The sequence below is a fragment of the Anguilla anguilla genome, chromosome 2 (genome assembly GCF_013347855.1).
Source record: "Anguilla anguilla isolate fAngAng1 chromosome 2, fAngAng1.pri, whole genome shotgun sequence".
Classification (NCBI taxonomy): domain Eukaryota; kingdom Metazoa; phylum Chordata; class Actinopteri; order Anguilliformes; family Anguillidae; genus Anguilla; species Anguilla anguilla.
The window spans coordinates 11,674,873-11,688,723 of record NC_049202.1 but is presented as its reverse complement, the minus strand read 5'-3'; the positions used below and the strand labels follow the sequence as shown (position 1 = coordinate 11,688,723).

The following is a 13,851-nucleotide window of genomic DNA, read 5'->3' as shown; positions in this document are numbered from 1 at the left end:
TGAACTAGCAGGAGGGGTAAGGTATGCCAGGTCTAGCTCAGTTCTGCTGGAAATGCAGTTAAGCGGGCTAGTTTAGAATGTCAGGAATCAGAATTTTACGCAACATTATCGGCGAGTTCCGTGGAGTAAGCAATTTCAGCCTGCCTTTGCATCAGAAGCATTAACCCGCATTCTCGATCGTCAGAAGCCCACAAGCTATGAATTCATTTTCTGTACACGTCCAATTTCCAATTCGTTTGAGTTGCAAAAACGTGTGGCCCATATGGTAAGTAGAAAGTCAATATGCCACACTATCAATGTTTATTTATTTATTTTCGGAAAGGTTATTGAGACTTTTACAATTCCCTAGCCTATTTCCTGACGACGGTTTGTTTCTCTCTGATTTTCTGTGATATTTTGCTGACTAAGCAGTGGTAATTTTAAAGCTCGGTTCACATATTGGCTCTCAAAGGAGAGGCGTAACTATGTAAATCTGGTCACATATTTACCATTGAAAAAAAAGGCAATGACTGTGTTTGACATAAGCGCATAACCTGAGATTCAGCCGGAAAACAGTGTTTCGTGTTGGAACACTCATATTTATCTTACCACAATCTTTACCCTTGATTTCTGCAATTTTATTTCTTCACAGGCGAGGATATGGACATCAAGAGGTAAGCACTTATTCATTTGAAAAACATAACTTTTGGATTGGGTCCCTACTTCAGACAATAGTATATGCCATCAGTAGTTTTTTATTTTTTATTTTTTACCTGTAGATATCATCTGATAGATGCACAGAAAATACAGATTAGATTAGAGTGAATCATTTTGTACATCCAGAAGTGCAGACACCATGTACAGACATTTAAAACAAAGTGGAAAAAGTTTGTAGTCCTTGTCTGAGCCGGTCTAGCCTCATTAATCCTTGGGTGTTTGTGTTAGCGGGTGCTGTCGGTCTCTGCACTGGCCCTTCATTGAATTCTTCCTCAAGACTAATTTTCAAACTTTGACTTTCTGCCCTTGGCGCCTCCTCCCTCCAGCCATTCTGGCCATCTTGGCTCATCTGATATCGCTGTGATAAAGTTTTCTTTTTCTCTCCTGTCGTCTTTATACTTCTCTTCCTCTTTCCTCTTGTCTTCCAGCAACAGCAGTTGCTAAGGCCGTCTCTCCTAAGGCCAGAGGTACACCACCATTGCGTTTCTGACAGGGTGGAGATATTCCCCTGTAATGTGGCATGAGTCTCTGTGGGGGGTTGGTGGGGGGGGGGGAAGGAAGGAGATGTTAGTGGCTTGTTTTTGCTGTTTCTCTTGCTGTGTTCTCTTCGCGTAATGACTGTGCTGTAACCGCAGGAGCTCTCCATGGAGTCCGGCATCGACCCAGGGCAGGAGTACTACACCCAGGATTACTATAATTATGACCACGGGTGAGCCTACGCTCGTCGGATCAGAGAGATCCTCGCATTGGCCTGACAGGCTTCACCTCACGGCTGCAGAGGATCCATTCCATGCCCCTCCTCACCCATCCAAAATATCCACCAGAAGCAGGACTTATGAACTCAATAATATTTTTTCCGTATTTAAATACATGAATTATTCATAAATTGGCCCGTGCATACACACCCTCATACAACACACACACACACACACAGTCACATACTGAAACTGAAAATTTGTGGGGGGGGGGGTTTCATTTGGATGGGATAAATTATTCATCTTTGATTAGGACACCAGAGAGGAGAACATTGGGCTTGTTCGGACAGTTATGGCAAGGCTGATCCCTCACCAGGCAGAGCACGACGAGCGTCGCCCATATGGCCCTTATGAAAGAGAAATGCACCGATGCAAATGGAACGTCGAGCGCTCGATCCAGCCCTGAGGGCTGCATTCCGGGCCTGGGGGACAGGCCAGTGCATTCAAAGGAATGGTCTGAATCAATGGCTAACCAGAGGCAGATGTACAGAATCTTCAGCGCTGTGCATCACTCTACCTGACATCTTATCAGATTTTTAATAAGCATGTCCAAACATATTTTCACTGGTCTATCCTTTCCTTACTCAGAATGCTCAGCCCGTAAATGAATGTCTCATTAAACTGAATTAATGCAATCTTCACATGATGTACTGTATTTTTCACTAAAATTAGATATTACAGGCACACACACATGACAAAGAAGACCTGAATTACACTTTTTTTTTTTTCAATCACAGACTAAAGCTGACACTGCAAACATAATTTAATCGGGGGGAATATAGATTTTTTCCCACACGCCTAACACAGTCAATAAATGCTGTTTGTGTTGAGCTCCACACAATGTCAGGACTGCCGGTCTCTTGCTGACTAAAGCACCGGAGGCCAGAGGGTAGAAATCAGTGTTCTGAATGATGTCAGATTGACCCTGGGGTTCCTGCCGCCTGTTCCTGTTTAAACAGCCGCTCGCTGTTTATTAGCGGTTTGATCTCTTAATCCAGGCGCCATTGTGTGTCACGGGGAGTGACATCACAAGTAGGTGTCAAAGTCCTCTGAACATAATCTGACAGATTTAAAATGTCTGTCACAGCCTACTTCTGCCACTCAGGATTCGCTGCAGCAGCGCGTGACATCACCCTAGCTAATCATGAAGGCAAAATCGTACAGGTCTTACTCCATAGTCAATCAGGTGCTTAACAGACTTCACCACTAATAGCCCATTTTACTAGCTACCAGGGTTCCAAGTCCTTTCAGATGTATTCCGTGATTGACTTACTTACACATACAGTCTGACAAAAGGGTGCCATCTTGAAGCACATGTGTGTGTTTGTGTGCGTCAGTCTGTCTCTCTGTCTTCAGGTATTTTTATGACTGGGTTGCATGTTTGTTTTTTTTTCCCAGCTATGACCTTCCACAGTACGGCAGTCGCAGGAAGTTGATCTCTCCATCGGGCTTGTATGATGAGTATGGAGAGGTGATTGTGGAGGATGATGGGAGCTTCTACTACAGCCCGCATGGGTCAGAAGGAGAGGTAGGCTTCACTAATTTTATTTATTATATATGGAACAGTTTATGGGCCGAAGTTTTTTTTACTGCCACGAATTAAGGAAAACCTGCATCCAGTTAATGTGAAGTTCAAAATAAATACAATGTGTAATTCTTGTCTGGTGATATCAAATAGATGGGAATATAGTTTATGCATTTTTAATTATGATATACATTTATCATTACGTTACATTTTTTTGGCATATACATTTATCATCCTGAAGAGTGGCCATCTTTGGCAATATGGTTATAGTAAATTAAGGCCTCCTTCCACATTAGTGTACATCCAACATGTCTGAAATTTGGTTTTCAGTTTTCTCGTTAGGATAAAGTATAAATGGTTCTAGTTCTACTAGCAGCTGACTTGCTTTGACAGAGAGCCGTGGTGTTGGGGAAAATGCTGATTACCTGGAATAAACTACACACAGGTTTCCACTCGAGGCAGGCGGCCATTGCGTGGCCAAGATCTGCCTGGGAGACCCCAGAGAGTGGCTTTTGGGGTCCCGCCCCCAGCTGATCCAGTCGGGCAGGCGGAGCCCACAGACAAGGGCACAGAGGCCGGGGGCTCAAAGACAACTAAGAGGACTAAGCTGATCATGAAACTCAGCAAGTTCTTAGCGGCCAGCAGGGGCACTGCTGAGCAGGCCGATGCCTCCGCCTCCACCCCCGCCCCCGCCTCACGTCACATTCCATGGAAGAAGTCTAAAATATTCCCCATGATGTTCCCCAAGGAGAAAAAAGATGGCAGGGACTACGACAAGCTGGCGTCCATGCGGCGCCCTGACAGCCTGGAGAGTGGCATGGTCATCAGCGGCAGCTACTTCCAGAAGTCTGACGGCAAGTCCTCGGCGAAGAAGAGGCTGGGGAAGGCATTGAACCACATTAACATCTCTCAGAAGCTGCGCTCTCGGAGGGTGTCCCAGAGCAGTGGCAGCATGAGCCGGAGGGAAGAGCCTTCTTCACAGGCTGCTGGTGACTCTGAAAAGGATCAGAGAAGATCCAAGGTCTCTATCAGCATCATGGGTGTGAGTGAACCTGAGGCCGGCAGCATCCGCAGCGCAGCGCCCTCTGTGGGGGTAGTGGACTCATTGGATAGAAGAAGCGTTGCCCCTTTGACTGAAGGCAAAAACTATCTTAAGCTGGACATGTATCCAGAGGACCGCAATGAGAGCACTGTGGATTCAGACGAGGAAGGCCCAGCAGATTCAGATGGGTGCAAGTCAAGGTCTGACACAGATAAAGACTATTCTGCCACAGAAAAAGAGTCAGAGACTGAGAGAGAATCAGAGACAGAAAGAGAATCACACACAGGAATAGAGTCAGAGACAGAGAAAGACTCAGACTCAGGAAGGGAGTCAGAGACTGAGAAAGAATCAGTCACAGAAAAGGAGTCAGAGACAGAGAAAGAGTCTGATTCAGAAAAGGAATCTGAAACAGGCCAGGAGTCTGAAGATAATGACGATAATGAAGAAAAAAGTATATCATCAGGTGAGTCAGAGGATGAGGAGTCACATACATTTGCAGCCTCTGAATCTGGATCACAGATGTCCTCTGTTCACAACCTCTCGAGATCTTCACACACAGGAAGTAGCACAAGGTCGTCAGGCAGGTCCATCAAAGACACATCAGCAAGTGGGAGAACCAGTGGCACAAAGAGCAGAGGAGCTTCAGTGAACAGCCGGGGCAGCGGTACGCACTCCTCTAAAACAGAGCTGAGGAAGGAGGCCACTGACGGAAGCTCCAGGAGCTTAAGATCCACAAGAGGGAGCTCCAGATCGAGGAAGTCATCTTTCCCTGGAGGACCAGAAGACACGATTGAAGAGGAAAGCGAGGAAGAGGAGTCTGTTTCAGGAGAAGAAGAGCGAAGAACGGAGAGCCCTCAGTCAGAGGACTCAGAAGAAGTCATGAGTGAGGGGTCCACGTCCAGGAGGTCCACTTTCAACCAGAGCAGTAAAAGCAGAAGTCTGAGGTCCCACGGTGGGACACTGGGCAGCACAAAGACCCGCAGCGGTGTGACGGAGAGCTCGGAGGAAGGCAGTGACCTTTCACCCATAACAGAAGTGGACGAAGACCCAACTGCATCCGAGGAAGCGTCAGTGGGCAGTAGATCACGGAGAAAGGTCAGCAGACAGGCCAAATCAGGAAAATCCATGTCCAGTGCCACTAGCCACAGCGCTACTTCCAGGGCGCGAGCTTCCGGGTCGAGTCGTTCCGCCGTCTCCGGGTCCCGCTCTCTGTCCTCTGCCAGCGTCAAGTCCCGTGGCCGACGGTCCTCAGCGTCTAGGGTGGCCTTGGGTGCCAGCAACCAGCCTTCATCAGACAGGACTATCGTGGAGGAGGAGGAGGAGGAGTCTGAAAATGAGACCACAGATTCAGAGGCCTAAGGAGCTGCCTCTTTTTAAACGACATTCTTTTTCCAGCGTCACTGAGTAAGCTTAGCAGATCTCTTTTCTTTCTCATATTCCTGCTGAATATGAGTACCTCGAGTGGTCTGTGTGCATTTTTTCCTCAGTGTAATTCCTTTATCTCAATCTCTCTCTTCAGACTTACTGAGAATCACTCAAGCATCTACCGCCTGCCTTGCCCTCTGGTTCTTCTGGTTGCCCTGTGTGGACCTGTGGTGCTGTTTTGTTATTTGAATGAAACCGATACCCTTTGGAGTTCTGTGTCATTCTCAATGTGTGATAATCTTAAATTCTCAACAGGCAATCATTTCATGCAGTGGAACTGAAATGGTGCTTTTATCACCCAAAAAGATAATCTGAGTCACAGCTTCCTGTTGTACCGCATGCGATGGGTTTAGAAAGTGTCAGTGTGTCTTTTTCTGTGCATGAGTGTTTCCTGACCTTACAGTGGTACTCATTTCTGGCCAGTCCTCATTCTTTTGTGTGTTTTACAGTATGGAAGAAAGAAAAGGATCAAGCTGGTAGTGGATCGGGAGTACGAGACCAGCTCCACCGGGGAGGACAGTGCCCCTGAGTCTCAGAGGAACCGCCTGTCCCATATCAACAGCCACAGCAACATCAATGGGAGCATCTACCTCGCTCAGAATGGGTCCATCATCCGAACCAGGCGAGGGGGGCACCCCAACAACATAAAAGTGAATTCCCCCTCCCGCCTGGGGAAGCACTTCAAAAAGCTGGACAAACTGGCGGTGACTCACGAAGAGAGGCTCCCCCTCAACAGCCCCGTCGCTGCTGGCGTCTCCTCCACTCCGGACGAGAACCTCAACACCAGGCCCTCCAGCGGGTCCCTGGCATCCAGCACCATGGGCCGGGATAGCCTCAGGTCCAAATCCAACATCGCAAGAGCGAGGGACGGTGGGGCGGGCGGCGCTGATGAACAGGAGTCCACGGTCGACAATGAGGACGTCAAAGAGCCTTTAGAGTCTCCTAGCGACCACGCGCAATCCGACGAGGAAGAGCTGTGGATGGGACCTTGGAACAACCTGCACATACCAATGACAAAACTGTGACATTTCCAGCCTCTTCTCTGTTTTACAATGTAAAAATGTACTTTTTATCGTCTTTATTGAAGAGTATAATGTTATTATTGTGCACCTATGTTGTACATGGGAATTACACAATTCACTGTGTAAGGAAATCTATGAAATTGCACTTACATTCAGTATTATTATTTGTTAATTACCATTGTTTGATGAGATTGCATTGATGAAATGAGGTGTCCTAAAAAGGTTGTGATTGTTAAACCACTTGATTGAAGGCATCATAAATATGAACTGGAATACCTTTTGGTATTCACTACCTTATAATTGCTGAATCTGATGTGAGATTTAAGAGCTTTTTAGATGATCTTTACATTTGGGTGTGGGGGAAAGCATGGCAGATTGGTCTAATGCAAAAAGTAAAGTTTAGGGTTTAACAATCTCTTCACAAATGCTCTCTGAAACCGTCTGCATTGTGTGAAATGGATGCCAACGGCCCCATGACAGAATGTGTGGCTGTCCATCAGGACCACATGATTATCTGTCTACTTCACACTGCAGAAATTGAGATAAACTCTTGAACTGACCCATCCCAAGAGTCTCAAACACACTGTTGATGATTATTATCTTTTTTATATTAATCACCAAAACTCAGAAGGTTTATTCAAATACTGTCACATTTACTGCATACATCTTTGCCATGTTCGTCAATATTTTGGCTATGTTCTGTTTTTTTTTTTTTATTGATATTTGTAATTACAGTGTGATATTTTAAGCATATCAAAATGCAATGTAGTATCCTCTGTTATTATAACAATAATGTTTGATTGGTCATACATCTTCATCTCAACCAGAAAAGAAAACCAAATACCTGGCGCCGAAATAAACTCATTTGTCCAACATCTCTGAGTATTATTGACCCAATTCCCTTCCTGTGCTCCTCCAGACTGATTGAGGTTGAAAATGGCTGCCATGAAGGGTTAGAATTATATAACTGTAAAGTGTAGAAAACATTTTTTTTTTTTGGGAAAAAAAAACTATTTTTTGCTGTGTTAATTCTGAGATATGGATTACGCTGGAATACTGTTAACTAGACTGGGAGCTGTACTACTGCAAAAGAGCCACAGGGGGGCGATCAGAGTTTGGGTTTTATGAATATACAAGTGCCTAAGGGACTGCTCAACTGCTAGCTAGAATTACAAGCTTTTTTATGTATGTAAGTGAACATATGAGTGCATAAGAGAATTCGTTGTGATATTCATTACGTGACTGCCATTGATTCATGGTTTGCTGAGCGGATGACCTGTGGTAGAGGAGAAGGATGCCTACCAGCTGAGCTCCTTTTTTATTTCATAGGAGTAAGAGTACTCTCAGAGAAAACACTGCCTGGCCTGGCTGACTCAATGTTTGCCGATACGTAGAAAAGTCAAAGTCATGAAGTGTTGTGAGCATCTTTTCAGGAGCTTTGCTACATGTTCAGCGAAGGTGTTGCTGGTCAGCTTTCATAGATGCAGGTCATCCTACAGGTGCGTGGTGAAATAAAATATAAAAGAAACGGTCTATGAAATGTACTGTGCATCATGATGTTACACCACGTCTTTGTTTGAGCTCTCATCTGTTTATTCAAGTGATGCCCATCTACTGTTCAACCTGAAGTGATTTTGCACACATTGTCTAATGTGCATGCACATAATACAAATTGCACATTTTTCACATTTTTGCTCAATTGTATTTGTACATTTCGAAATAATTCTGATTGAATTTGTCTGTTGCTTTTTTCTCATATAGTGTGTTGCTGCTTACAAGTTGGGCCTCTACGCCAGAGACTGCTGTTGTTTTGAGTGCCATTAATTTGTTTCTTGAAGATGAATTTATCAGGCTGGAGCCCTGCTGATTCAACTAAATCGGCAAATTATTGCAATTCCAATGCTCAAATTGATTTGCGATGCTTTATTAGCCCTGCCAGTGAGAGGATACTGTCAGCCTCATTACTCTCCCTCAGATCAGAGAGCAGTCAAGTGCTGTGCACCGAGGGAAGCTTCCTCTGAAAAGCTAAGTTGGAAACCGTTTCAACAGTTTGACACAAGAGTGGTGTTAGTGGTGCAGGTTGCTGATTTGTTTCTTTCATTTTCCCCTAAAGAGCACATGTGCATTCTCAAAAAATGCAGGGCGCCTTTTTAATGTCATTTCAAACTAAAAATAACATAAAATAATTTGCTCCTGGAAATTGCATCCAGCTTCTCTTGTTCTTCTGGTGTTCATCATATGTAGGTTTGAACAAATATGGTATTTGGAAGGTATCTGGAATAAGCACACTCAGACAGTGCTGAGATGTGAGAAGAGTTTGTTTATGGTGTAAATGTATTAAGTGATTTTATAACTGCTATTTATCTTGTTAGGCATACCTATTAATGTGACTTTTTAAAGTGACATTCTTCATTCATGGTTGAGAGGCCTTTGGCTTTGGACAATGATAATTGGTTATTTTGGCATCACATGTCACACTAACCCCCTATATCTCTGTGTCTTCTCAATAAGAATATGAAAGCGTATATCTTTATATTTTTTTATGATATACTGTATGTGTCTGCTAAATGAATTGGATCACCTTGCTCCAACAGACATCAGCTTGTTTACACAGAGACTGACAGTGGTGATGTTTTCCTATTTTAATTTTAACTTTGTGCTTTCACTGGCTGAAACTTTTATCCATTTGTACTTGAAGGTATTGACGTCTCTTGTCATCATACTCACATTTAGGGTCTTGTTTATGGACCAATTTGGAATCGTAAGGTAGGGTTCCACTGCTGCAGTATCCCCTGCTAATCCAGGAGAGAGCATAGCAGCATCAGTGCCTTCTGAAACATGTACTCCGCAGTCCGCCAGCTGAGCTGCGCAGTCACTGTGCCTGAAGATTCTCTCTCCTGCACAGCCGGGGCAGATAGACTGCAGGCATTGGTGTTGCATGATAAGAGGGCGAATATCCTTTTCCTTTTATTTTTGTTCTCTCTATTCCATCTTGCCATGGGAAATGAAATACTGCTGATGCCCATTTAGGATTTGAGGAAGTAATACAATAGCATTCAATATGCAACCAGTAGCTTGTTCTTAGAGTAGCAGCTTCTGTCCAAGTACTGAATATATAACTCAACATGTGTAACTGACAAAACAACTAATTGTGACAAAGATGTGAGAAGAAAGGTAAAATGAGGTCTTCAAGGTGCCGCTTGTAAGGTTGTATTCTTCTGTCAACATTCCTCAAAGCTGATTGTCTTTGTTCTCTGGTCTCAGGTGTTTCTCATTCTATTGAATCAAAGTTCCAGGGCTTCTGGTGAATGGACCAGTCCAGTTAAGGAAACTGCACAATCAGACCTCCAAAAGGGAAGTGAAAATGAGAAGGGTATGATGGGATTTCGCTGTGTCCAAGGACGCCATGTCAACAGGTATCTCGTCACTACAGGTGTAATTTAATTCTCGGAAACATGCTTGCGATGTCATCCTTATCCTATACTATTCTGTTCACATATGGTGAATTTACGTTTTAATTTGTTAACTGCTGCTAATAAATTCAGAACACCATTCAAATTCACTTCAACATTCAAAGCTCAGTTTTAGTTGTTTATTTCTTCTGTCCTTCATGCAGTAAATATGTAGTGCTATTACTAAATACTCAATAATTGATAAATTCACTGATTTGAATGAACTGTTTTTAATTTTTATTTTAAAATTACATTAGGTTGAAAACATATTGGTAATGAAAGCACACACATACACACACACATATATATATATACTGACAAAGATATATGTGTACAATTATATATGTATAATTGATAGACCTATATCTTCTGACCCCGAGGATAACATAATGTGTTCTTTTTAGCCACTAGATGGCATCTGTTACTTTCCAGTGAATGTACTCCAGCTCCTCGTACTGCACATGTAAATGAATGAGAATGAGTGTGTTCTTTCAGTTGTCGTTTTTGTGTTGATAATGATGATTATGGACATTGTGCCTTCGTTGTCAATGGCGAGCATAAATACCTTTATATTAATGGAGCAGGTAGCTAAATGTCTTAGGCAAACCATAATAAGCAGTTACCTGCATGATATTAACATTGAGTACCTGGATAACTGAAGCAAAGTATAAATGGTCTAAATGAAATTGAATAACTTTCTAAAACTATTTTGGAATCTTCTCACCCTTCTCACCCTGTGTAATGCCGATTTGAATGGACAGCCCCAACTGCAAAGTTAGGGATGTATTACCTGAACTTCTCCAGATAAATTTCTGAACTGCAATGCAGAAATTAATTTACACCAGCAGGTGGGGAAAACTCAAAGGAATGACCATGAGATGATAGGCATTGGATCTCAATTATAACTGCCTGGGAGTACAAGGTTGGCTGTTCCATGGGGACTTGGGGACCGTATTCCACGTAGTTTCACAAATTGGTGTGCAATGTGTAAGAAATTGGCAAAAGGTGATCAAAGAACTTTGAATCAATGAGTGGAAATGATTTACACTGTAATTCATAAGCAGGTTCTCTGGGGGGGGGGGGGGGGGGGGGGGGATACGTGCAACACTCCGGCAAAATGGGGTTTCGCAAGTTCACAGCGCAGACATTTTAAGCAAAATTGGGCGTTTGAAAAATGTGTGGGCAGCGGCAATTGTGGCGCCATTAACAACAAAACTATTATTTTCACATTCTGTTCGGATCAGAAAGTAGATTTTGTAAAGTGGCACGGGATGTTCAGGACATGTGTAGGAGTTATCCTGAAATGTTGGGAACAACTTTGGTAGTCTCTTAAATAGATGTTAAAAACGACAGGCTATAATTATGATAATGCCTCTTCTTGCAGTATTTCACCTTATGTCTGTTGATTCCTGTTAAATGCATTGTTATACAGACACACTGGGCATAATACTTTAATGCTTCCTTGGACTCTTGGAGATTTTTTCTCTAGCAATCTAGATGTACATTTTAATGATCATAATAGGATGACGTGATATGGTACATTTATGGCGGGAATTGAGGAGTGGGTGGTACTAAGGTGAACAATCCACACTTGAACTGGCAGATACGTGGTAGTGGCATTATGTCAACTGGTAATGTCACAACCAAAAGAAGGACACTGTTTCAAGTTAGAACAAGTTTTAACCCTTAGAATTGGTGTATAGCTACTGTATGCAAATTTTAAATGCCATGGCATTTTGTCTAGCCCTGTATGTGTACATGTTTGTGTGTGTTTTGAGCATTGTTATATCACATTCCTGAGCATGTTGTGGATATGAGTTAGCTTCTTGTTGTCTGTCCGCATTCAAGCTTTTGAGAGTTTGCCCGGTGCCGACCGTAACAGGTTGCACGCAGTACTTTACCGAAGAGTTTTAAGCAACCACTAGGGTGAAGCTTAGTGTGATGCAATGAATTTCCATACTACCTTTCCTCATTTTATATCCCTCTCCCTATCAAGGAATACAATTCATTGTGATTATTTGAACATTGTTTTTAAGACAAGGAGCAATGTCTCTCCATGGTGAGAATTTGGCAAGCAGTCAGGACGCGAGACACTGAGACCAGTACTGAAATGGAGATATGAAATTCATGTGCCAAAGCCAAACATGAATTTTCATCACAGCACATATATGCAGGTATTTATATGCAGGTTAGTCGCACTGTACCAATACCACCCAAGCTGAAATATGCTTTAAGACTATGTATTTATATACTTTATTCATGACTAACTGAGTCAACCTGCTCTTAAAAAATGTGAAAACAGAATATTTACCTGAGGAGGTCCAATCTAATTATAGTTTAATAATTACAAGAGCGCTGTAATATACTTGCTAAGCTTGATTTAATAACCTTTACCTTTTGATCTTCATTTGTGATTCCATAAGAGGCACTTCAACTATGAACCCCAAAAAATAATTTTAAAAAACTTAAATGTTAACTTAACTTAGCAGCGTTCATATTATAGGTATGCCTCGCTAGCAAAGGTTCATAATTATTTATAATTCTATATTTACCCATGTAATTTGAGTGAACAGTAAATCAAAGTGTCAGAATGCAGGACCTGCAGCAGAAATTCCATTTCAGGGTAAGGGTGGATATCTTTAGAAAGCTATGCAAAAAACATCCTCTGATCTCAGCTGTATGCTATCAAATCATTGTTGCTTCCAGGTTCATAATAGCATTGCCGCAGAGTATTAAAACTACAGTATTATAACTGCACAGTATATAAAACTATCCGCATGTGAGATATTGCACCTAAAATTGGGATCACGCACATTGGGAGCCAAGCCTTCTCATTTCTCATGAAAAATAGAACCCTTCAGTTATTTTGAAGGAAAAGATAAAAGGAACGTTCTGCTTGCACTGTGTGAGAGTCGCTCGTAGCACCTCAGTAATTTTAACTCTACAATTTTTTTGCTTGCCATATAAAGACTGTAGTGTGTGTCAGTAATCTCAGGAAGTGTTAATTTAAGGAATGCTTTGTCCTGGCATCTGCAAGAGTGCATGCTGACTGTATTTTAGTGTGCCTTCTAGAAATATGCTTTTTTTTCGCAGCAGATGCAATCCTTTCTGCTGTCCTAAACTATATGTTGTAGGTTTTCCGCTCTTTATAATTTCTGTGCGTGCACTGGTAAGTTGTTATTTCAGAGATGTACTTTATCTGTTTGAACCCAAATTAAGGTTTAACTGACACACATGCGCTCACACACACACACACACGCACACAGACAGAGAGAAAGAAAATGTAGTCTTTCTCAATGACATCCCACCCAAGCGTTTTATTATTTCTGAAATGCAGGGTGTGTAGAAAAATATAAGTAGTCTGGTTCCTCTAATGAAGGGGTGCATCATGCATGTCTCCATCTCAGACATTACACGATATGCCATTGATATCATGCCACTTTATATTTTCACCAGCAGTATTACATACGGTGCAGTATATGCATAATATAAAATCTCCACTGCAAACTTGGTGGCTTATCCTGTTTTGCCAAAAGCTATAAACTTTATAATGCGGAGTATAATGCTGAGTCAGCTGAAGTTTGATTCATATTGCACCGATGACAGGCGAAAACCATTTATAGCCACTCTTTATGGCCCTGTGTACACACTTTTATTGGACAGTATGATTCTCATAAAGAGCTTCTTGTCAGACTTCTACTACTAAGTGGTCAGCTATTCTGTGACCTTGTGTGAATTATTGTGGTTATATCTGGGGTTGATTAATAATACACAAGTATTCAAGTGCATGCAATATCACTAAAGTGATTTCACAATAAATGGGAAGTATTCATATTTCTTGCTGGTCACACAGACCAATGGTATGAGGAAGGGAAAATGACTATAAGCTTGTAGCATCAGCTGTATTTTAAAATAGAATAGCTTATTGCTTTCA

The 13,851-nt window shown here is 42.4% G+C and overlaps 1 protein-coding gene across 13 annotated transcripts in view; it reads left to right on the top strand.

Moving 5' to 3' along the window:
• The window catches only part of pcdh15b (protocadherin-related 15b), a 204,671-nt gene extending 197,313 nt beyond the window's left edge, over positions 1–7,358 (top strand). For 10 of the 13 annotated variants that reach the window (XM_035406550.1, XM_035406556.1, XM_035406555.1 and 7 more), the window contains 5 exons: positions 632–653; positions 1,125–1,163; positions 1,332–1,405; positions 2,850–2,979; positions 5,893–7,358. In XM_035406550.1, coding sequence (XP_035262441.1) covers positions 632–653; positions 1,125–1,163; positions 1,332–1,405; positions 2,850–2,979; positions 5,893–6,468 — 841 coding nt within the window. In that variant the 3' untranslated portion in view covers positions 6,469–7,358. Of the gene's footprint in view, positions 1–631; positions 654–1,124; positions 1,164–1,331; positions 1,406–2,849; positions 2,980–3,421; positions 5,423–5,892 lie in introns of all 13 variants that reach the window. The other 3 variants (XM_035406559.1, XM_035406560.1, XM_035406561.1) reach the window with 2 other exon arrangements.
• The last annotated feature ends 6,493 nt before the right edge of the window (positions 7,359–13,851 follow it).